Below are 25,052 nucleotides of genomic sequence, written 5' to 3'. Positions count from 1 at the left end.
TGTTAAGGCAAGAATAGCATTAGTTTAGTCTGGCAAGATTCTGCTATTAAGTGTAAGCAAATAAAGAATTGAACTTTGGCTGAATTGTTCTGTGTCATTCTTGGGCTGGACCTGAGAGTAACTGAAGATGCTTGAGCAAATCTTGAGTATCTTTAATAATACATATCTTTGTTGGGCAATAATATGTTGAAAGAAAAATCAGATCCAGTTCCAAGCTGGGAGTAAATAAAATGGAGGGTAAGATGCTGGAAATAAAATGGAGGCTACAACACTGGAAATAAAATGGAGGCTACAACACTGGAAATAAAAATGGAGGCTGCTTAGAAAGAAGGTTCCAGTTTATTAATGAGCAGAACCTGCAACAGCATACAGTTCTGGGACAGCTGACCAATGGAGTTGAGAGTGGATGGATCTTTAAAGGGCTTTGAGACTTTGAAGTGGAAATGTTTCTGGGTTGTGTAGTGAGGTGGGCTTTTGTGTCTTTTGCTAGTCTGAAGAGGATGTTAGGATTAATCCTATTATGTCCTAAAGTCCTAAAGGTCATGTTTTTTAGATTGGGGGGGGGATATAAATTCTTAATCCTATCAGCTGTGGAGGCTGAAGGTGTTTTGCTTATGAATGGTGTGCCCCAAATCTGCATTTCTAAAAGTTGCCTCCTGAATTTCTGCTTGGGGCAGGGGCAGTTTCTGCCTAAGATTTTTTCCATTATTCCTTTGGGGAAATATAATATTCTGCCTTTTTTAATATCCCCCAAAATATTTCCTTCTCTAGGAGGGTGGGTGGGTGCTGACTTTCTACAAATATATTTAACTAAGGCAATACTACTTCAAAAATCTTTCGTGGGATTTATACACTAGACATAAAAATGCAGCAGCAAGTGTTGGTATGCTGGAACATCAATGATGATGATCTGATCAAACTTGCAGGCTAAGGGTTAAAGTAATCCATGCAAAATATTTTCTAGCAGCCTTGATGGACCGCCAATCACGTCTATGCTTAGTCAATTATGGCCTTTCCAGATGACTAGACTTTCAATCTCCTAATCCTTCTGATTCTAATTTAAAATGTGCCCAAGATTGATTTGAACTGTTTTGATTATTTGCAGCAGCAAGATATAGGATTATAGGCATGTTTGCCTGCTTGTAAAGGAAGCAACTAGAGGAAAAGGACAGTTGGTGCCTTATCCTTCTGGTCAGTAGTTGAGCACAGAGAACTATAAGCCAATCAGTGCTTATTTGCTGACCAATAGCTCAGTTACTCATGCTGGCCTCCCCCTCATTGCTTCCTCCTCACAAGTACAAGGAAACACATTGCTAGCACACCCCCATTTCTGACTGTCATGAAGGCATATGAGCAATTCTGACTGCTTACATCTTATACGGTCATGCCACTCAGTTGCACGGCAGGATTTCAGAAAAGTGGTTTAAACCAAATCAACATATCCTCCCCCACAAAAACTAGGAATGAAGCTTCAAATCCAAGGAAGTTTGTTATAGCCATTTCTGATTTAGCAATTGTTTTTTGAAAAACAGAAGAAAGTTTTCCATCCACAAAAAGAAGGGACAGCTGAAGAACTCTCACGCAGTTGCAGAGTGTGGGGCACAGGGCCATTTGGCTCTTCTCCCCGAAATTAGACATGCATTTATAATTGGTTGGGCCCTTTGTTAACTTTTTCATTTTTTTTACTCCTGACAGGAAACTGTTCTGCATTGTTTTTTAAAGGTTTGTAGGTTTGATGCACAGGGCCTCCAGTTTGTTGATGCGATGTGATGATCTTTGGGGAAGCAGGAAAGATCCAGCTTTTTCAGAGGCTCTGTGATGGTAAAGTTCTATTCCTTGCAATTGTGAGATTTTTATTACGACATTGTTTGCAATTAGTAATCAGTATTAATTTAACTATTATAGCAGAGTGTTTTTATTTATTGTTTTTGTTATTATGGTGGCTTTTAATATTATACTGCTTTTACCATGGGTTTTTATTCTTTTATATTGTTAAAGTATACAATACATGTTTAACTGTTGCTCTATGTCTCTTGATGCTCTTGATTTCCTGATTAGATTTGAAAACATTTAAATTCAAAAGATGATGATGATGATGATGATGATGATGATATACTCAGCTATTTCTCCTAAAATGAAAAGGTGAAATCAAAATATAATATAAGAGATGCTTTGATTTTGGTTTATATAACTTTAAACTGTTTAGGACTTTCAACATGCTAGTTAAAAATCTTTCTACAGAACTGCAGGGGTGGGGGAGGCGAAACTATTTTAAGTATTTAATCCACCACTGAAATGTTGCCAGCCATGTAACCATGTGTCAGACACACTAAAACTGTCATATCTGATAAAAATATGCTGTCCTTGGCAGCAACTAAATTATTCAAGTGTCATTCTCCCCAGAATTAACTCACATGCAATTGTGCGGATCAGATAGAAGGCAAAGTGCTCTTAAAAATTTTAACATTAAGATGGTTGCTTAGCAATATTGGTACAGTAACTAAAAATATTGATGCAATCAGTGTGTGTGTGTGTGTGTGTGTGTGTGTGTGTGTGTGTGTGTGTGAAGAAGCAACGGGAATCACCTATATGTGGAACTGAACAGAATACAGGTATGGAATTTGAATACTGCTTCTACTTGGATATATTGTTGTAAAAGACTTTGAATGCTTTTCATTTTCAGGACTAAAAGAAAGCAGCTTCCTAGACACCTAAAGAAGACACCTAAGAAACTGAACAGCCTAAGAGTTTTCTGCTTTCCAAAAGAAAACTATGGGCTTTCCCCCCTCTCATGCTGACTATTTACCTAAACTTTAATCAGCAGAATACTATGCCAGCATGAAATTTGTTATTAACCATTGCTGATCTTTACTCTGCTTCTGTTTTTCTCTATTCCCCATCATTGCCAGTTGTCTGAATTCTTTCTGGAGTGGTACAGCTTAATGCATGCACAATGCATAGATACCAAAGCAATTGGTTGATTCCTTCAGCTTTCTTGGCCTCTTTCTTCTGTATATCCCCAGCTGGTGTGAGGGGGGGGGGATCACCAATCAGGTCCCTTCAGCAGGTCTATGAGTCACATGTAGCACCTTTATTTTCTTTCTTCTTCCTTTCCTTTCTTTATATCTACAACAAAAGCAGACTTTCATATTCCTCCATGCTCCGTTAAGGAAACAATGGGAAAGGGGTTGTTCCCATAATTCCATTGCTATAATATTTTAGCCTTGTCCTAAATGGGTAAGGGCTGCAGAGTTAAAACATTCATAATAATGCTGGCTGAGCAACCTACCATTACTGTGTAACTCTAACAGGCTGTCATCTAAATTACCAGCTGCCAGTAACTTCCCCCATGCCATAAAGGATGTTGAATGACAACTACTATGGTGCTATCCAAGCACTCAAGAGCTTGTAACAGGGAAACATATGCATGCAGCTAGAACGGTGTTTCTAGAGGAATGCAAAAAGAACTCTCCTGCTAGGAAGTTCATTTTTACCTTTCTTATTCAAAGCCAAAGGAAGATTGGTACAATAGTACTGTATCAAGCTCTTTATGCACAAAACAGCCAAATTATGATTGATAGAATGAACTGAAAGAGAAAGACTATGTTCGTATTAGCTTGAAATTAGCAGTGTACCTCTATGATTCCAACTAGTACTGGACCTGCGAAAAGGAGGCTGGGAGGTGACGAGCGCGTCGACATAGAGTTCTGTTCTCAGCTGCAGAGGTCTTTCCTGAAGGCCTTTGCCAGCGAAATGGAGGCTGGGGGTGGGGGCAACACGTGTGTCATCATAGAGCTCCGAAATTGGCTGCAGAGGCCTTTCCTGAAGGCGTCTGCTGGTGAAACGGAGGCCAGGGCGACATGCGTGAGCAGTAGCAAGCAGCCGCAGAAGTGGGCCAGCGGCAGCCACGCAGGCTCCTTCTGGACAGGGCTTTAGTGCCACCGCCACAAGGTGAGGCAGGCATTGGGGTGTAGGAGGCCTGGCTGCGACAGTCCTGAGGTAAGCGGTGCAGGACGCGTAGGGCAGCTCCACCCCCTTCCCTTGCCGTAGCTTGATTTTTACGCATATGCCTTGCCCCATAGTGGGATGGAGTGGGCAGGGTCTTAACTAGGGCTTATAGGCGCATGCATAAAAATCAAGCTAGGGCTTATTTTCGGGATAGGTCTTACTTTTGGGGAAACACGGTAACAACAAATATTTGTCTGATTCCATTTTTCAAAGCAGTAGCTTTATTTTATATAGCAAATAATTATTTTGTTTTTGTGTGCATATTTTTAATTTATTTCCTTTGGAAAAGAATATTAGAACGGCAACTAACCCATGAGGGGGACATCCAAACAACAGTCCAGCCCATCAAATTGGAATATTGAAATATTTGTTTAGTGGCCAAGTGTGATTGGGCACACAAGGAATTTATCTCTAGTGCATAAGCTCTCAATGTACATACAAACAATGCGATAATTCATAAATCATAAATCATAGGATGCAATCATAAATCATAAGATACGAACAAGTGATCAATCATAAGATACCAATAGGAGAAGGTATTATGGAAGATGAGAAGGATAACAGCAATACATCTCTACTACATGGGTAAATATCTTTAGGCATAAGACAGTGCTGTGGGAGTTAGCTGTTTAACAAAGTGATGGCATAGGGAGAAAGACTATCTTTGTGTCTAGTTGTTTTGACATGCAATGCCCTGTAGTGGAGTCCTGAGGGGGGGAAGTTCATATCCAGGTCTGTTGATATTTTCACAGCCCTCTTTCTGGTTCATGAATTATACAGGTACACAATGGAAGGCATGCTGGTTGCAATTGTTTTTTGTGCAGTCCTAACAATCCGTTGAAGTCTGTATCTGTCCTGTTTGGTTGCTGTGCCAAACTAGACAATTATAGAAAAGCAAATGACAGACTCAGTCAAATGTAATACTTTTTATTAGCTGTCCTGATTTCAGAGCTTCCCCTCCTTTGTTTGGCTGTTCCTGAAAAGGCTTGATTCAGTCTATGAGGAAAACTTAATTAGCATTGCTTTGAACCATTGTCCCTCAGCTTGTCTGTTTGTAAACATACATGGCTATTATTTTACAGAAGATAATCCCAGGCAACTTATGGTCTGATGCCCAAATAATTTTTTAAAAATTAAATGTTCTTTCATTAAAAACATGAAATTATGTAGATTTACTCTTGACAAGTAAGTTAATTAGAAACAGTGCTAACTGACCCAGTGAAAAAGGGCTTTAGCTCTTAGGAGATAGATAAATTTTACTGAGATCATATAAAAGATCTAGTCCCGATAAAGCTGGGAAACTACCATATAGTAATGAAATGATACAGAATGAAATGTTTAATCTACTCTCTGACTGCTCAGGAATTGGGAAGACCTAGGGAGAGATATTTTGAATCCTTGCTCAGCCATTGATTGGCCTTGGAGAGTTATGTGGATTAATGCTATCCATCATCTTTGCTATACAGTATGCATAAGCTGCCTCATTGTTGCTTTCAAGAATGTAGCATGCATTATGTTTCAATATTGATTTGGCTTTTCCTATCTATCTAATCTTATCTATCTATCATCTATCTATCATCTATCTATCTATCTATCTATCTATCTATCTATCTATCTATCTATCTATCTATCTATCTATCATCTATCTATCTATCTATCTATCTATCTATCTATCTATCTATCTATCTATCTATCTATCTATCTATCTTTGCTATACAGTATGCATGAGCTGCCTTATTGTTGCTTTCAAGAATGTAGCATGCATTATCTTTCAATATTGATTTGACTTTTCCTATCTATTTAATCCTATCTATCTGTCTGTCTGTCTGTCTGTCTGTCTGTCTGTCTGTCTCTCTCATTTATTTCATTCCCACTCATCCCCCCCCCCCCCAAGAAGCAGCCATAAGCACTGTGCAAAACTTTTTCACTGAAAACCAAAGCCTTCCCTTGAAACTGAATTAAGACAGAATAGTCCCCTATGTGGTAGGGGACTATTCTGCTAATCATGCTCTCCTGTCTGCAGTCCTGCATCAGGAGTGTGTTATAAGAATAAAAAAGGGTATAAACTCATGAACATCAACACTGGAGGAAAAGTGAACTCTGTAATACATAAACATGTTTATACAAATAGAATTAAAATATTGAAAGGAGCTGTTTTGTCACATATATGTCACATATAGAAGGGATGGATGGACGGACAGATGATGATGGATGTTCTTTTTTGTTCTTTTCTTTGTAGACTCTAGATGGCAGTGTCACTTTAGCAACCGTCCAGATAAATCAACAGAGGGTAGGAAGAATAAACTGATAGCCACCAGTTGCGGTGCCCTATTGTTGGAATCCATCAAAATACTTCACAAAGAATGAACAGGGGCAGCCTGGTGTGGTGAATATGATTCCTCCCCCCAGGTCCCCTTGCCCTGTCAATCTTGTTCCTTTTTCTCTTCATGGGAAAGAGATGGACACCATCTTCAGCCACTGCTATACAGGCAGGTCCCCATAGCTATTAAGAGAGGTGGGGAAGCTGCTTAGGTTTTGAGCACAGGTTTCATACTCTTTCAAAATGCTGCACTTTCATGCAGTTTTGAAAAAGGATTACACCTAAATTAAAATAGGCCCATCCACCACTTGCTCAGCAGGTTTGGGAAGCTGGTGCAATAAAGTGAGAGAACTATCTCTCTCAAAATTTCCTCTCTCAGCATGGAGCCAGGTTTTTTAAGGCAGCCAGCTCTCCATTTTACCATGTTACTACACCTTTCTGCCCAATTGCTATTTGGCAATCATCTTTTCAACCAGCATTAAACCCGAGGTAAAGCAAGGGAAATCATTCTCTCAAAACATGGCAACCTGTGTGAGTTGGCCCTCTCACCACACTCACTTTATTGTGCAGCTTTGCCACCCATCAGAGAGCTGGTGGGATTTCAATCATAGAGAATGTTGATAGAGGCAATCATCCATTTTTATGAATGCAGTAAAGGGAGATTTAGAACCTATTAGAACACATGACAAGCATTGGCTCAATTGGAGGGGCAGTCCTTTCTCAGCAAAATAGCCAATCCGCTGCCGAGGTTAGCCTGCAAAAAAATCTGAAATGCGATACCTATTAGAGATAGAGTTAGAAGAAGAAATAGTGAAGGGGCCAATGATAGCGTGGACACGAAATGTGGGGCGAAATATAAATTTAGAGGAATGGGAAAGATTATGGAACAGAAATTGCAAATTGACGCTATCAACTGCATATAGAGAGAATCAATATAAAATGATTTACAGATGGCATTTAACACCGGCGAGATTGGCCAAAATGTATAAAAACATAGACCCGAAGTGTTGGAAATGTAAAATTAAAGAAGGAACNATTAAAAGACAAGGAGACGTCAGAATTTTATGAAATTTGGAATAAATGTTATAATTGGCTAGAACAGAGAAAGAAAAAGACATAATTATTGATGTACATAAAATGTAAATAAGATGTAAAGAATATTTAAAATGTAAAGCACTGTTCTGTTAGAAGAAAAGATTTATGTTTATGTAGTTTTTGGTGTATGGTGTATGGTAAAAAAAAAAAAAAAAATTAAAAAAAAAATCTGAAATGCATTATCCCAAATGCAAAGGAGCACTCAACTCAGAGTGCAATTCAGAAATGGAAGACAGAAATGCACTCTGAGGTCCATTACCTAACAGTGCCAGTTAATGATCGCCATGTGCTTAAATGAGGCAATGACTCTTAATCTTTGGACCACTGATGAGAACATTAGAAAACCAATGAAAGGTTGCCTTTCTTGGTAAATTGTAATAAATTACAACACTATGTCAACATTTAAAATATGGTACATTTGTTCAAAACTTGAAATAATGAAAGGGAACAAGTACAATTCTAGCAGTTTTTAACTTGTTCCACCTGTGGCTACATCAATTAAATACAGCAGAGATGTCACATTTCACAGTATTAACGCAAGTTAATGATAGTTACGATTATGAGGATCATCATGCTGGAGCCCTAGAAAGGGTGCAGAAAAGAACAACAGAGGATAAGGAGTCTAGAGGCTAAATCTTACAATGAACTAGGGAACTAGGTATATTTAGCTTAATGTAAAGAAGGCTCTGAGGGGCTGTCACAGGGAAGACTTATTTTCCATAGCACCTGGAAGCAGGACAAGCTCTTCAGAGGGAAATTCAACCTGGAGATGAGTGAGAAGGATTAATCAAAGGAACAGCTTATCTTGCAGAGTTGTGGGTACTCCATCGCTGGAGGTTTTGAAGAATAGATTGGACAACCATTTGTCCAGGTTGATATAAGGACTCCTGCCTTGAGCAGGGTTGGACTAGAAGATCCACAAGGTTCCTTCCAGCCCTAAGATTCTATGAATTATTATTGCTTTTTAATTATTTATTTTTAATTTAATAATTTTAAAAGACCCATCTTTAAAGTATAAGCAAAATTATTTTATTGAAAGAGTTGAGCTTCCATAGATAATTATTTCTGCTTATAGAACTGTGAATTACAAACTAAAGAATACTAAGTGGGTTCTTCAAAGAAAAGAAATGAAACTGGGGAGAAAGGGCACCTGGGCAAATGAGCGCTTTTTGGCATCTGCTGGGGCAGCTGAGGCTTTCTGGGTCATGGCAAGCAGTCTCGCAGCCATGCAGCTCTGGGACTGTTTGTCACCTTACAAGGCAGGCGGACAAGGGGCCTAAAGGCAGTGATGGGGGGAAAATAGGTGAATGGGGGAGTTGGAGACAGTTCCTTATCTTACTGAGGTTCGGGGCTGGGAGGGACAAAGTCTAGAATGGCTTGGACTGAAATGGGTACCTGCAATTCTTGGTTAATGACCACAACAAAGAATGATTGGATTGCTGCTGTAAGGTGGTATAATCACATGATGTCTCACTTTATGATGTACCAATTTAAAATGGCAAGCCCAGTCCCAATTGTGGTCTTAAGTTGAGGAATACCTGTACTATTTTATGCAAACAAATTGTGGACCAGTTCATCCAACAATAGCCTTGAAAAAGGGACAGAAATGAACAAGACTTCCTAAACTTGCACAAAAGGGAGAAAACATATAGGGGTCTACCAAGCAGTTAAAAGGGGGAACAATAATCGCTGAGAAATCCAGCATATTTTACAGGTGACTTCTGTGAAGAAATTGGCTGTCCATCCTCTCCCTCAATGGATTACTGTACATTCAGGTTTCACTGTTTTCAAGGAGGATCTATCTCACAGTTTAAAACCCAGTAGACCTACTGACTCTTGAACTAAACCAACATAAATCTATGCATAGGTCTAGTTGGCCAGTCCTGGCAGTTCTCATATAAGCAATCTTCTTCCTTGTTTTCCTTTCCTTTAGTATTCCAACTGTAGAGTCTTCTCCTGTCCTCCATTCTTTTCTCCTTTCCCAGGCAAAGCATCCACAATCCTATCCAGTGCTTGTAAGTTCAGGGAATACATCTAAAATTAATAGTGGTAAAAGAAATTGTAGTTACATCCTGTCTTCTGTTTTAGTAACAACTTTATCAATTGTTTTTTGGGGAAAATGGCTGATCACAAAGAAACCCTATTATGTTCACATTATTTGGGGATGAGAAGAGAGCTTCTTCTGGGGCTAAAGATATTACTGAAGTGCCACAGTGCTCACACAACCTGATCACATTCACCCCACTGGGTAATTGAGTTGGTAGTGGATGGTCAAAAGGGAAGGATCTCGGCCTCAGAGGAGAAGGATTTTAATCAAATTGTACCCCAATGATTTGGATTCCCACTGATTTTGGAAAGAAAAAAACATAGGCAAGAACAGCAAAAAAAAAAGGGTGGTGGATTATGACTTACCCTTCGTCTCAGGTAGACCACGGCTATGATGGAGAGTAAGACAATAAGAAAAAATAGTAACAGGCCAAATATTTTCTCAGTTGGTACAGGGGGCAAGCTGGCAAGCTGGGCACTGGCTGCAAGACAAAATTATACTAAATAAAGCCAGAATGGGGGAAAGAATCAGAGGATCAAAAATGATAAACTCAAAAATCCATCTTTAGCTTAGCACGTGTATATTCTATCACATAGAAAATCAATTATCTGGTCTCAATTATCTGTAGCAAAATGGCAGCTTCTGGATGAGATGTAAACAATGCCATTCAGAACTGAATCACAACATATTGTAGTAAATAAATTAGGATTATACTGGTGAGAACAAAAATATTTTTTTAATTTGATGGGAGCAGTCACAATGTTTGGTTGGATGAAACAATAAAATACAGAAGTAATTGGGACGCACCATATATATCAAGATAAAAGTTGTGTCCCATTTACTTAGCAATAGATCTAAACTGCATAGGAATTGGACTTTTTGCTTTTGTGGCTCCTGGTACAAATAAGGTACAAATAGCTTTAAGCGTCTACCTTGTAATCTAAGAGAATAAGGTAGAAATCTCAGTCACAGCCACTTGAGTAGCTTTAGCACCATTGCTGTGCTCTTTGATACCCTCAAATGCAAACTGGGGTCCTTTGATCACTAAAGGCTGCCTAGAGGACTAAGTCATTTTGGAACAGTGAGTGAATTGGTTAAAATCAGTTATCTGGATGCTGGTATCTTTTAGATCTGCTTTGCTTGCCTTTGAATGTGGAGAGACAGATTAATTCTTCTGGGCCTCTCCAAAGCTTTCAGTCCCTTTAATCACTGTAATTTTCTGAGTAGACTGTCTGAATTTTATGACACCACCATTCCAATCTAGAAGACCATAGCTTTACTCTGAGGCACCACAAGGTTTAGCCTATCTCTGCTTTTCAATCTCTACATAAAATTTTTGAGTGAGATCATCCAGAGACTTGAAGTGATACGCAATTAATAACCAGATGCCAACTATTCCTTCTTCTTAAATTGAATGCAAGGGAGACAAGTTATAAAAACTGTCTTGAGCAGTTAATAGACTGTTTTAACAAACTATGGGTTGAACACAGTACACTGGAGATCTCAGTGAGTAATTAATCTGCTGAATAAATTGTGTTCAACCTACTTGGGACAATACTATAGGTCCCAAGTTGCTGTTTGGGCCTGTTGTTGGAAAGTCAGATTGTGTGTCATTCCCCCAAATAAAAAGAAAGGCTTCATTGGGGTTTGACTTGGACAAGAAGTAAATGGATTGCCTAATTTAATGTCATTGTCATCTATAATCTCACGCCAGTAGATGCTGCTGAATCACAACCAATAGCTTTAGCCAGGCTGGCCAAGGGTGAAGATCCGTGTAATTCAGTACCTTTGACGGCAGGGATTTTTTTTTTTAATCTGGAGCTCCAATTTCTTAGACGAGGAATTATTCCCCCCCCCATGCCCGCCTAAAAAGAAAATGAGCTCTGGATCTCTCTCCTCCGCCTTCGCACAGGGGCTTTGTTCTCCCAAAGCCCAAGCATGAAACGTGTGAAGGGAAATAAACAAACAGCATTGCTCTTTAGTTCCTCTTCCCGGCTCTCCTTTGTTCAGGGGGAGAGGAAAGAGGGTCGAAGAAAGCCAGCAGCCCGTGCAATTTACACCGGCCCTGGCCTAGGTTGGAATGCGCCGGGGCCCACCCAGCGCTGGGGTAATGCTTCAGCCTGTTGCCCCATCCTGGCCCCACTTCGCTCCTCCCTTTGGGGCAAGCAGGGAGGGAAGCTGCCGCCGTTGCTGCCGCCCCTCTCAGCCACGGCATCCGCGGTTCCCGCAAGCTGAAAGAGCCGGGTGGGGCTGTGGCGGCAGCGGCGCTGGGCGCATTTCCTCCCTCTCTCTTCTCCCCCCCACCGGCGGCTGGGCGCATAAGCAGAGCCGAGGGCCGCCGCCGCCACCGGGTAGCCTGGCTCGCCCTCCTTAGTCACTTGCTGCGGCGATGGCTTCGCCTGACCGGGTTCGGGGAAAAGCCTCAGAGCTTTGTTTCGGAGAAAGGTTGCGAACGAGCAACGGGGGCGAGAGCGAGGAAGTGCGCGGGATAGCGGGATGACGTCAGCGGCTCATGGCTGGAACCCGTCCAGGTCACGTTCCCCTTTGAAGAAGCGCCTGCCAGCCCAACAAAACGTTTTAAGTCTTGCGGTAGAATTGCTCTGTGGAGTCAGGGGTAGCCCTGCCCTCATTTTGTCTAGGTCAGACTATTGCAGGACGTTAGATCTGACCTTCTCCTTCTGTGTGTGTGTGTGTGATCTGGAAACTCTGCTAATTCAAAAGTAGCCCGGTTCGCCTTCTAAGCCCGTGTCACTTGCACCTTTCTGTGGTTTCTGAACTTCATAGGAAGTCTTTCAATCTTTTTGCTATCTGAATTAGGGCAGCTGGTGAAGGGTGGTGGTGGAGGTTACTTTTGAATGCTATTCCCAAACAACTTCTTGGAATGCATTCTGATACCAGAAGAAGTTTCTATTTTCTCCAAGGTTCTTTTGATCTGTTTTATCCTGGCTCTTATACTAATATGCTGAAGTTTTTACCGTTTTTTTTCTTGTTAACCATAAGAATGTGAACTGTTGTGTTCCATGTAATTTAGGGTGAAATATACATGTCAGCAGTTAAAGAAACAAAGAATACCTGCAATTTCCAGGTGATACTGCACAGATCCTAGCTTCCCCTCTGGACCATGGGCGCTGCATTCCCAGGTACCTGCATCCCTTGATGACACCTGGTGGAATTCTTGGATTGGGCCCCATTTCACAGGCCTACTAGAAGCAGACTGAGAGCTGTTGCTGGATTCCAAGTCCAGCCACTTCCACTGAAAATGCTCTTTTCCTGTGTAGTAGCTGAGGTTACAGATGAGGACCAAGTGAGAACCTTCAGGAATTCTTGGCTCAACAGTGCTGGTAAGGACTGAAGGGAAAGCAAGGGAACAAAAATCACCAATGCCCGGTCCCTCTCACCTTCCTCCTACAGCACTAAGTTAAATTAATCAAATTGCAACACTGAGACCTGAATATATATAAAACATATTATTATTATTATTATTATTATTATTATTATTATTATTATTATTATTATTATTATTATTATTATCATACTCAACAACCCTAAGTAGGATTGAGGAGGAATGACTGGTCTAAAATCACAAAATGAGATTCTATAACTAAGGATAGATTTGAACCTGGGTCTCTTCAGTCCTAGCCCAACTTCATAGCTACTACACTATACTGGCTGTCTGGATTTAATTTCAGGTTGTTCACCCTCTCCAGTTTAATATCATTTTCTTCCTTCAGTTGATAATATAGAGTAGCAGTATGATGGGTGTCATCAGCATACTGGCGAAACTTTCCTTCAAAACCCTAGATCAGGGGTAGTCAACCTTGGCTCTTTTATGACTCGTGGACTTCAATTCCCAGAATTCCTGAGCCAGCTAAGCTGGCTCAGGAATTCTGGGAGTTAAAGTCCACGAGTCATAAAAGAGCCAAGGTTGACTACCCCTGCCCTAGATGATACCATGAACCTTCCCAATAATATCATGAGCATTTTCAATAACCTGGGAGGCAAGTGGAAACCCTGTGGGATCCATTCATCCATTTATGAATGACCATTATTTTGATGTCTGTAATTCTCTTTAATTTACTATTATATTGCTCAACATTTTCTTCCTTCCTAGCATTTTTCTTGCAAGTGCAGGACCTGGTTTTTTTTTTTTTTAACCAACTGAGCATTGATTAAAAGAAGGAGCCCTGATGGTGCAGTGCTTAGAATGCAGAATTGCAGGCTAACAGTCTGCCCACAGTCTGGAGTTTGATCCTGATGGGCCTTGAGGTTGACTCAACCTTCCATCCTTCCGAGGTCAGGAAAATGAGGACCCAGCGAGTGCTGTAAAGCACTGTGTGGTGGTATATAAGTCTAAGTGCTACTGCTATTGCTATGCATTGGTTGTGCAAGAAATTGAATGATTGGTTTGTCACCTAAGCCTGACTGGCTGAGAACGAATGACCGGCCCAAAGTCACCCAGATCACTTTCATGCCTAAAGCAGGACTAGAACTCACAGTCTCCTGGAGATTTCTTTCTCAAGTCCTTCCCAGAAGCAGAAAAAAAATCAAGCCAGGCAGCTTTTAACAAATAGTAACGTTTCTAGAAAAAGTGACTAGAAACTGCCTACGAGGAATCATAGCTAGTAACATCTACAGTATTGAAAGCTCTGAGTGCAGATATAAGGCAAGAATTTAGAAGACTGGGAAAACAGCCCAGCGTCACACCTGCCTACCACCAGTCTCAATACCACCAAATATGACTCAGAGTTTCCATTCAATGTGGCTGAGTCTCAGATAAATAATCATAAAATATCAGCTTTGAAAAAATTTTCCCCATTGAATTGTGTCTGATTCTCAGAAATTGTCTGGACAAGTCCCTGCAGTTTTCTTTGTAAGGTTTGCCATTGCCTCTTTCCTAGGGCTGAGACAAAATGATTGGCCCATAGTCACCCTGCCAGCTTCTGCCCAAGGTAGGATTAGAACTCACAATCTCTGTATTTCTAGCTTGATTTCTAGCTACACCAGTCTGGCTCTCAGATAAGCAATACAAGCATTTCAAAAATTTAAGAGAAGCACTTTGCTATATAATTCTGGAGCAGGGGTTTTTCAGGTGGAGTCTGTGGATAGATTTCAGGAGATCTATGGATTTGGATGTGAAAAAATATAACTGTATTTTCACTAATCTTCAACTAAATTTTAGTTTGTCGTGTCATAATGTATGTAGGCAACAAAATAATGTATTGCCCATAGACTCCAAAAATGTTTAACTTCAATAAATCCAACTATCTAAAATGATTAGTCCTTAAAAGAAAATATTGCCATGTTGTTCATTTAATGGATTAATAAAGGATATATGTTGCTATATTATTATATATCTGTTGTTTTTTAATCTTCTGATACCTGCATTTGGGCATAATTCGTTTGCCTCCATAACTATATATTTTTAATTTATGCATTAAAATACATCTTTCTGAAAAGGACTCTGTAGGTTTCACCCAACTCTCAGAAAAGTCCATGAGAGAAAAATGTGAAGAGTTTTGTTCTACAGCTGTTCTGACTGAGTTTAAATCTACAAGTCTTTTGATCTGCTTACCCCAGCTATTACTCTCTGGATACATTGGTCATTAGTTTCATCTTTCCAGATAGCCTGGCCAATAGCTGGGAATGATAGGAGTTGCAATTGAATACACCTAGGAGACATCCCATTCAATTATCCTGAAGAGGTAAGTATTTTAGTGGCCCATAATCCCTCCTCATAAGATAAATGGGCTACCAGTTCAAATTTCTTTTGTGGTGCTGGGAGGTAGGAAGGATTATGTTCCCTCAACTTTCAGGGGAAATCCCTTAAGAGAAGAATGGGCTTGCTACAGGTTTGTTCCTCACCTGTCATCACTGCCAGGGTGACATTCTTAATTATAGTAACGCCTTGGATGGTGATCTCACAAAGATATTGGCCTGCATCATTTAATCCAACAGCTGGGAGATGAAGAGTGAAATCTTGATGGTTTTCATAACTGGGAGTGGGTTTGGCCTTCAGTTCTCTCCCTGCCATGTATCTCCATTGGATGGCCACCCTTGAAATTCCATAGTTCATGGGATTGGAATTCAGGACACAGGGCAGATAAGCATCAGATCCAGCTGCTGTATAGATGACTGAGGGGGCTTGCTCAGTAAATCCTATAGAGGAGATAGTAAAAATAACAGTGTTCAGCGGTAGGATACCAGAGGGTGCAAAAATGAGCAATAGGTGGAATTCAGCGTACAATGGTCTTTCTGACTCATTCAAGCACTTTAAGAATAAGAGAGATAACCATGTTTTTATTTATGCTGGTTCTCCCCCACCCCTCAAGGGGTGGAAATGTGAGAAAAGGGAAGATGAGATGAAAAGATGGATCTCACCTATAACTTGCAGGTTGTGTCTGGCTGCAATTATCTCCCCATCTGCAAAGGTGAGTTGGCAAACCCAGGGCCCAGTGTCACTACTGACTGATTCCGAGATAAGCAGGGTTTGACCGATAGGATGAAGCCTGTAGGAGATGTGAACAAGGACATCTCTGTGGAACCAGAGGACGTTGGTGGGATTTCCTGGGTGGGTGGAATTGCAGTTCAGCCTGACAGATTCCGACTCAATTAGAGGACGAGAAGGGTGAGCAGTGACTGTTAAGAAAAGGAAAATTGTGTAGTAATATTCATAGAACACTGTGATCCCTAGCCTATGGGACTGTCAATATATTGATTTTCATGCCTTCCTTGTTCAGAAGACTTTCTATTTTTATGATATGGAGGAAGGGAGTGAGAAAAGAAGAGAAATCATGGTTTCTTGAAGCATTCTACCAGCCCAGTTTTGATATTGTTGAATGAATAGCTCTTACAGGGGAAAAATGCTTAAAATAACAAAGTAAGATGGTGGGGACTTTTATGTCCTATGTAGTTTAGTCCAATGGATATTTTTACAAGCATTGGTGTGTAATAGTCTTAGTTACCTTACTGCTTCTATTAAATAGGGGGCATGAATCACTTTGAAATGTTGAATCCCATAGATGCATGCAGTTTCAGAACTGCTCCTTGCTTAGCCATGAATCCAAGCTTTTTAAGGACTCCAGGCCAGCTCCAGATTCAGGCCTTGTCCTTGTGAGAGTCTCCATTGCTCTCTGAGAGGGTTACTTTTATTTTTGAGCAGCTATCCCATCCACCTACCTGACATCAGACCAAGCTCCACTAGGCAGTGCCATTCCTCGTTCCCATATCTCACGTGTGCCTCATAGGTTCCTGCATCTTCCTTCAGCAATGGCTTAATCTGGAGTGAAAAATTGCCCTTAAGAAAGCCAGCGTCCCAGACAGTTGCTCGGCGCATCATGGAATGGGCCAGACTCTTAAGCCCACTGGGCTTCACCTTGAGCACCAAATGACGCTTCATGGAAGAACTGGTCACAAAGAAAAAATTGTGTTGAATGAATAGCTGGTAGCACGTAAAAGGAAAATGGGAAAAGGAAAAAGTGGAAAACAAAATAGAAGTGCCACTGACCCACTCCCCCCCCATTCCAAATTAGATAAAACTGGGTCATTCTGTCTTACCTGCCTCTGTGCCGCACCCAGAGAACCTCTAATCCTTTGTACAGGTGCCTCAAGTTGTCCTTCGCCATCTGGGGACTCAGGTAGCAAGGAAGAATCACATGTGTGCCTTCCTCACCCCACACCCTGTACTTCTCTCCTGTTAAACAAAGCGTATTTCTGGCTACATAAAAAATATTGATCCAATGCAAAACAAAAGATGTTTACGAAAATAGCTCAGCTCTGAGCCCAAACAGGATAAAGGAGTCTGAAAGAAGACTTGGAAGGAGAGAAGCTGTGGCTTTAAAACATGGAAGACAGCTAGAGAATAGCATATAAGGCAACAAGGGCTCAAATGCAAAGAACTGATACAAAATAATTCATGCAGATTTTCTTTCCCCCACCCGCCTGGTAAAGAAAGAAAACTACCTGCCCTATCTTACCATTGGTCATCGGCAGAATGAGAACGAGAGTGCAGAAAAGCAGGACTAGAGTCATCTTGGCCTCGGAGAGAAAGGTGAGTCCTCCAGCCCCCTCAACACTTTGCCAATTGGCCTGGCTCCGAATGGGGGAGGATTGACCTGGTTTACCCAAGAGATTCAGACTAAGGTAGGAAAGGTGAATTTCTGATCAAAGAAGATTAAAGGTTGCTCTTATATTGCAGATGGGCTATTGATTTCCTGATTGCATTGAAGTGAACGTCACAGCCGAGAAATTAGCCCCATTATTTTTTTTTTAAAAAAAAGCAAAAACATGTGCAGGAAGGCAGAATGGTTCTGAAAGTACTCTTCAATGGAAACTGTTTCTTTCTTATTCTCTATACTGGTAATGACCACAATAACATTTTTTTTTCTTTCTCTTTCAGTCCACTCACTCATTAACTATTGTTTTTGCTTGCAGTGGAAAGTATAAAAGGGCTAATTTCTCAGGAAGTACCCTTAGTGTGTTTTTCTTTGAAGTATTGATATTCTTATCCTTGACTTTCTTTGAAGTAATAAAAATAGTAATATCTGGAAACAGCAGAAGAGGAGAGAAAGAACTGAAGAAAATCACAAAATACAAAGACCTGCACGTAGAAGTAGACTGAGTGTGGCAAAAGAAAGCAAAAATGGCACCAATAGTAACCAGTGCCTTAGGTGCAATCCCAAAAAAACTGGAGCACCCCTTGAAAACAATTAGCATGGACAAAATCACCACCAGTGAATTGCAAAAGGCATCTTTACTCAGAACAGCTCACATCCTGAGGCAATGCCTTTAACACCATCAACCACAACAAAACCTGATTATCCCAAGTTCTCGGGAAGAACTCGATAGGCAAATAAAAATGTCAAATGCAGTCTAAACATCTGGCTGACTGTGACAAATTATAATTCATGATGTTCAAAGTGCTTCATAAGCATAGTTCTTACTTAACACACAAACACAGGCCCCCAAATTTACTTCCCGTAACAAGTGGCAAATGGAGTCCCTCCAATGGAAGTAGCCAAGGACCCTTAAGGGTTTACAAAATTGGTTTCAAAGGAACATTTGATTTAAGGCTGGTAGATAAACAAGCATAGTCTTACTAGCTCACCTACAAATTTTCCTCAAAGCCAAAGAAGAAGCTGGATCCAGAAAAAAAAGTTGATATTTTTCATAAGAGTTATACATTATCACAAGGAATTCATTGCATTGATCCTACTTTGGTGGAGCAGGGCTCAGAAGGAATGGCCAGGAAATAACTGTGTTAATGCCACCTCTTCCTAGCCCAGGCTACTTTTGCCCAGTGACAGGATAACCCTGTGTCATTAACCAATTTATCAAAACTTGTGCATTTGTTCATTGTGCAAACATGATCGAACATTCAGAGAATTATTGCTTAAAAAGGAGTTTATTTCCTGGGTATTTTGGAATGTGTATCAGAGAGGGGGAACTTATTGTATACAAATACTTACAGGGTCTTCTTATTTCTTTTTCTTTTTTCCTTAACAATATGCTTATTAAATTTTGCAGGGCCACCAGCATCTATGTTGTTCGTGAGCCATGAAGGCCAAATGCTAACACTGATCTGGAGAGGGAAAGGAACTATATATTTACTTTGGCCATTTGTTTAAACAATGCTGTTTACAATGATGTTCATAGGAAATATTTGAGCCTTATGAGGAGGCCCCCTAGGCCATTCCCAGAAAAGAAAACTGAAAACAGAAATCAAGAATAGAGGAGTTTGTATATTATCAGAAAATTGTTGCTAGGGTAAATTCTCTGAACTGCCTGTGGGATGAATAATAGGCTGGAATGTTTATGGTGCAAGGAAAGAAAGACAGAAGGAGGAAGGAGATTTGAAGGGAAGTTCTATTCTATTCTATTCTATTCTGTTCTGTTCTGTTCTGTTCTATTCTATTCTATTCTATTCTTTAATTTGAATGTGAGTTGAACTTTCTATATAATTATGGATTTTGCCTTATCAGAGCCTGAGGAGGTGGATGATGCCAGTGTGTATGGTGTCATTCCTTTACTTAGATGTTCTAAAATGCCTAGGGAAGGCTGTAGATGTACAGCCAAACTAAAAATGATTTAACATTGTCATAGGGTAAATTTCTGTTGTTTTATAACATAATTGAGAAGATTGCTTAGTTTTGAAGTTTCATTTGCCTGGCCTCGGAGATCAAGACGTACATGGTGCACCTCCCTCGTCTTTTGTCTCACAATCATTTAGAATCAGTTGAAAAAGGATAAGCTTCCAAAGTCATCTTTGGAAGTCAAACTTCAAAGTCAAAGTCAACTTTGGCTAGGTTGACGTGATAGCAGTGTTCCAGTATCTCAGGAGTTGTCACAAAGAAGAGGGAGTCAAGCTATTTTCCAAAGCACCTGAAGGCAGGACAAGAAGCAATGGAGAGAAGCAACCTAGAACTAAGAAGAAATTTCCTGACAGTTAGAACAATTAACCAGTGGAACAACTTTCCTCCAGAAGTTGTGAATGCTCCAAAACTGGACGTTTTTAAGAAGAGATTGAACAACTATTTGTCTGAAATGGTATAAGGTTTCCTGCCTGGACAGGGAGTTGGACTAGAAGACCTCCAAGGTCCCTTCCAACTCTGTTGTTCTATTCTACTGAAGAAATGGTGCCTGAATGGGAAACACCAAGAAATCCCATACTGTAGTTATAAAGTAGACTGTGAACTAAAAAAAAAAGTATCTTGATGATGAAAGGAATGGTAAATTATTTTCATAATGCTACCATGGAAGTAATATGGTTATATCAATAAAGCCACTAGGTATAGCTTGTCTTGGAAACCTTATCATTACATAATCCCTGATCCAAGTCTGGAACTCTAATGATCACTTTCAACAGCCTTGAATAAACAGTAGTTGTTCTTGTTTTCTTCTGGTATTTGTCTACCTGTAATTCTTGCATTTCTTCAGTCTATTCAACAAGAAGGAAGATGTTTAAGCTGAAAACAACAACAACCCAGTTTTTGGAATTTGCAAAAAAAACAAAGAGCTGTTTTTTTATACAAAGTATTCTTTCAGATGATAGGTAAGTCTGTTTTAGGCATTTGTAAAAGTGCTACTATTATTCATGAGTAATTTGGAATTCGTAGTGTTTGTTTTGAATATGTGAAAGAGGTAAATGGTAACTTATTTTCCACTGACTTTAGGTGCCAAAACATTGTTTAGCAATTTTCCATCCTCATAGGATGTGTTTGTTGTTTACCTTAATAGAGAGTTTTCTCTGAGTTCTGCTTTAACAATAACATGCTTCGGCTGAATAACTCTTCCAGAGTTCTCAGAGACCAGCTTCTGACATTGCATGTTGCCTTAGGAGGTTCAGAAGAGAGTTGCTACTCAGCAATGGGAATGTGGCATTTAATAACCCCACTGGGTCTTGACCATTTCTAAACCCATTAAAAATGTTACTACTATCCTTTGTAGTCTGTAGCCAGGGAACTAATAGACTTAGGGGGTAAAGTAACATTTGGAGGCTCCCGAGTTTCCAGCTGTACTTGAATTAAATTTATAAATAAAGCATTCAGATCTCTATATCTGAAGAATCAGCACTTTTTATGAATAAAAATCTTGATTCTTCCAGTAATTGCCAGAGGCTTTCCTTCATGTGCCCCAGACTTGTGAAGTGAAGAGAAGCTGGTAAGAACAATTGACCAAGTGTTGCATCTCAAACATGAAATGACCCACTCATGAGGAAACTTCATCCGGAATATTTTACTTACCGTACTATATTTTTAATCCATTCACAATCAGAATTTTAAATAAATCTTTTTGGTTTCCATCAAATATTTTGTTCTTTTCTTCAGCCTTCCCAGGCAACATTTTCTGGGTGATTTATTTTATTCTAGCTTTTTAATTTGATGTTTGCCTGGGTTATCTTATGACTATTGTTTATCTTATATGAATATTTTTGTATTTTTCTGTGAACAATTTGTGTGACTTGGTATCCATTCGTGCAATGGGACCGCTCTTTTCTCTTCTCTGATTGTCCTTGCATTTGTAGTGCTTCCAGGAATGTTACCCAAACCTCTGGAGAAGGTTTGGGTAGATGGCCAGATTTGTAGAAGGGCCAGTGTTGAAGTCTCCATGAAAAGTTAACATGCAGTAGAGATCAATATCTGTGGGTACATCTGGTCATGTCTTCAGTTATAGATAGTCCTCGACTTACAACCACAATTGAGCCCAAAATTAAAGTTACTAAGTGAGACATTTGTTAAGTGAGTTTTGCCCCATTTTACAACCTTTCTTGTCACTGTTGTTAAGTGAATTATTGTAGTTGTTAATAATATGGTTGTTAAATGAATCTGGCTTCCCCATTGACTTTGCTCATCCGAAGATCACAAAAAGTGATCACATGGCCCCTGGATATTGTCATAAATATAAGCCAGTTGCCAAGCATCTGAATTTTGATCATGTGACCATGGGGATGCTGCAACAGATGTAAGTGTGAAAAATTATCATAAATCACTTTTTTCAGTGTCGTCATAACTTCAAATAGTCACTAAACAAACTGTTGTAAGTTGGAGACTAGCTGTATTAAAGATGTCAGTTTGAAACTATGGGCAAAGCAATAAATAATGAATGAAATTAAGCAAGAAAATAACAATAGCAATAGTACTTAGACTTATATACCACTTCACAGTGCTTTACAGCACTTAGACTTATATACCACTTCACAGTCCTTTACAGCCCTCTCTAAGCGGTTTACAGCATATGGCTCCCAACAATCTGGATCCTCATTTTACCGACCTCGGAAGGATGGAAGGCTGAGTCAACCTTGAGCCAGTCAATATCAAACTGCTGGCGGTAGGCAGAGTTAGCCTGCAATACTGCATTCTAACACTGTGCCACTACGATTAGATATGTTGGTTGTCTTTGAAACTAAGAAAGGGAAAGGATGTAATAGATTAAGTACTTTAAAGAAGAAAAAGTAGTATATAAAGATGCATATGAATATGGTAGAAACAAAGTTCACTTACAAGAATAAAAAGATAAAGTGAAGTGAGAAGTGAAGTGTTGGTATAATCTAGATCTTGCTATCTTACCTTTTAATTTATTTTGCATTTCGTTTCTTCTTTTCTGCACTTTGCCCAAGATCACTTGCCCCAAGTAGGAATAGCATAGCAGGATCAGTATGTATATGTGTAAAAATTGCAACCATTGGTTCAAAATCAGAGAAAGGCTTATATTTAAAGCATTACCTATCTACAGACATATGCAGACCTCCAAACTAATTGTCAGTTCTGCCATCTTCAGCTTGGTGCCTTGCCGGCATCCTGTTATCAAAAGTTAGGGGGGAGGGGGAATGGGGGACAAATGGACAATAAACCCGTATGAAGATGCGATGGGAAATAGGGAGGGGTGAATGACAGCTTGATGAAGACCAGAGAGGCATGGAACCAGTTTGTGCCAGTCTTCAAGGCTATGCATCCTGAGAGTGGAATGTGAATTGCCCCAAGCATCTCAGCGATTCTCAAAACAGCAGCTTTCCATTGGCTGAAGACAAACTGGTCAAGGGTGGAAAGGCTGGGATGAGGGGGAAAAATTGTAACCTTTCGCATGGGAATCTTAGTTCTAGCCTGACTTTACTGCAACCAACAACCTTTAGTAAAAGAACCTATCACTTCAACCAAATGGAGTTGAGGATCTGTCTTTCCTAAGGGACCTGATGGGGGCAGGTCTGACACTAATTGTTCTACATATTAAGACAAATGAATGAAAAACAGTGTTGAAATATAGTGGGGATAAAATGAGTCTCAGAGGAAGGCTACCATTCCTTTCCATCCATTGGGAGAATGCATCCCACTTCATGCCAGCAGTCAGTCTTCCAGAAAATGCAGCTGGGGTCCCAGAAATAACATCAATCTTGGTGACACTCTCTGAGGCGATCATTCACTTGGTGTGTTTTTCTTTCCATTTCAAGTAATTTCCGTGCCAGAAAAGAGAAACAGAATACTCTAAACTCCTATCTAGTGGTTGTCTGGATTTTACAAGTCAGATATGATAACTCTGGGCAGTAGGAAAAAAGGTCTAATAGTGAGAAGTTGTCAGGTGCAATGAATCAGGAATCAGAATAGAGTTCAAAAGTACTAAAAGTTTATTTCAGATTATTCTACCTACAAGAATCTGATCTACTAATGGTCAAGGCGAATTGGCACCAACAGACTTCAAGGGGAGGGGGTGGACTTAGGTTTCTTACAGGGACATAGAGACACCAAACTAATGATGCATCTGACCTTGCCCTTGGGCTCAGCCTGGTCATCTCCTACAGAAGGAAGAGGGAATGGGGATGATGATAAGCAAAGTTGTTGGAAAAAGCTGACCAAAGTCTTGGCATATTCTTTAACACTACAGTAACATCTTTAACATTTAACACTATCCCAAGAGAATCACTTTAATGTAGTGGTTCGGATGTCCTTGGACTAGTTTCTCTCTCTCTCAGGAAAGTCTACTTGCTTATAAATTCTATTCCATTATAATAAAAAATGAATTTAGTAGCAGAGCAGGAACAGAAAACAGAGTTCAGGCATTGTAGTCTTTTTTCTTTGGAGTGCAAGTTTGACCATTTCTTTTTATAATAAAGCAGACCAAATAAACCTGCCCAAGAAAAATGAAATTGTAAGTGGGTATAACATATAATTTGACATTAGAAGGTTGATTAATCACATATATGTCCTTAACTTGATAGTTACCACACCCACAAACGCACTACTGTATATAGTGTTTTTCTCAGTAGAAGTTCAGATTGTCAGATATACGTAGAGAAATCTTCCTTAAACAATGAAGTAATCATTTGCATTGCTATGATGTCTGAAAGTTAAATATTGTCAGAGTGAAGAGTTGCTGTAAAAATGTGCTTGGAAGGAAAACAAAAGATTTTATATCTTGGATTGATTGATGTGCATGCATGCATGCATATCTTCAGGTCAGGTTTTGATTCCTGGGGACTGCCTGGACAAGTCCCTGACATTTTCTTGGCAAAACTTTTCAGAAGTGGTTTGTCCTTGCCTGCTTCCCTTCATTGGCTGAGAGATAGGAACTGTCCCAAAGTCACTCAACTGGTTTCGTGTCTAAGGTGAGACTTAGAATTAATGGTGTCCTGGTTTCTAACCCAATGCTTTAAACCCCTGTGCCAAATTGGCTCTCCAGGAAATTACATGTTCCCAAATTATTTCCAGACAGATAGCAATAAAAACCAGAATATAAGAAATGTTTTATGGCATAAGACAGCTCTCCTCAAGGTGGTAACCTCCACATTTGTTGGAATTCAACTCTCAAATCCCCAGCTAGACAAGAGTTCAACACATCTAGATGACTTTCAATCATAAAATTGAAATGGGTCCATTTAAGGCCATTGAATCCAACCTCCTGCTGAGTAAAAGAATCCAGATTAATCTTCGGTCTTTGCCAGAACACATCAAGTGAAATTGCTGCAGCTCATGAAAACTGATTTTATTGTCAGACTGCTCCTATGGTTAGCAACGGTTCCTTACTTTTCAGCCAGAATCCACTTTTCTAGAAGACCATTATTTTGCTTTCTATATTCTGGGATAATATAGTCTCTAA

General features: G+C 39.9%; 1 protein-coding gene across 1 annotated transcript; it reads right to left on the bottom strand.

Annotated features, from left to right (window-relative positions):
• Nucleotides 1-9,352: 9,352 nt before the first annotated feature.
• Nucleotides 9,353-20,792, bottom strand: LAG3 (lymphocyte activating 3). The gene is made up of 9 exons (XM_015814048.2): nt 20,695-20,792; nt 18,410-18,492; nt 17,025-17,160; nt 16,647-16,873; nt 15,849-16,106; nt 15,333-15,626; nt 12,543-12,818; nt 9,836-9,951; nt 9,353-9,457 (listed from the first exon to the last, which is right to left on the bottom strand). The coding sequence occupies exons 1-9, from the start codon at nt 20,790-20,792 to the stop codon at nt 9,353-9,355; spliced, it is 1,593 nt and encodes a 530-aa protein (XP_015669534.2).
• Between the last annotated feature and the right edge of the window lie 4,260 nt (nt 20,793-25,052).

The sequence above is a fragment of the Protobothrops mucrosquamatus genome, unplaced genomic scaffold, assembly GCF_001527695.2.
Source record: "Protobothrops mucrosquamatus isolate PMUCROS unplaced genomic scaffold, P.Mucros_1.0 scaffold212, whole genome shotgun sequence".
Classification (NCBI taxonomy): Eukaryota; Metazoa; Chordata; class Lepidosauria; order Squamata; family Viperidae; genus Protobothrops; species Protobothrops mucrosquamatus.
The sequence above is the reverse complement of the archived record's forward strand: the minus strand, read 5'-3'. Positions and strand labels throughout refer to the sequence as shown.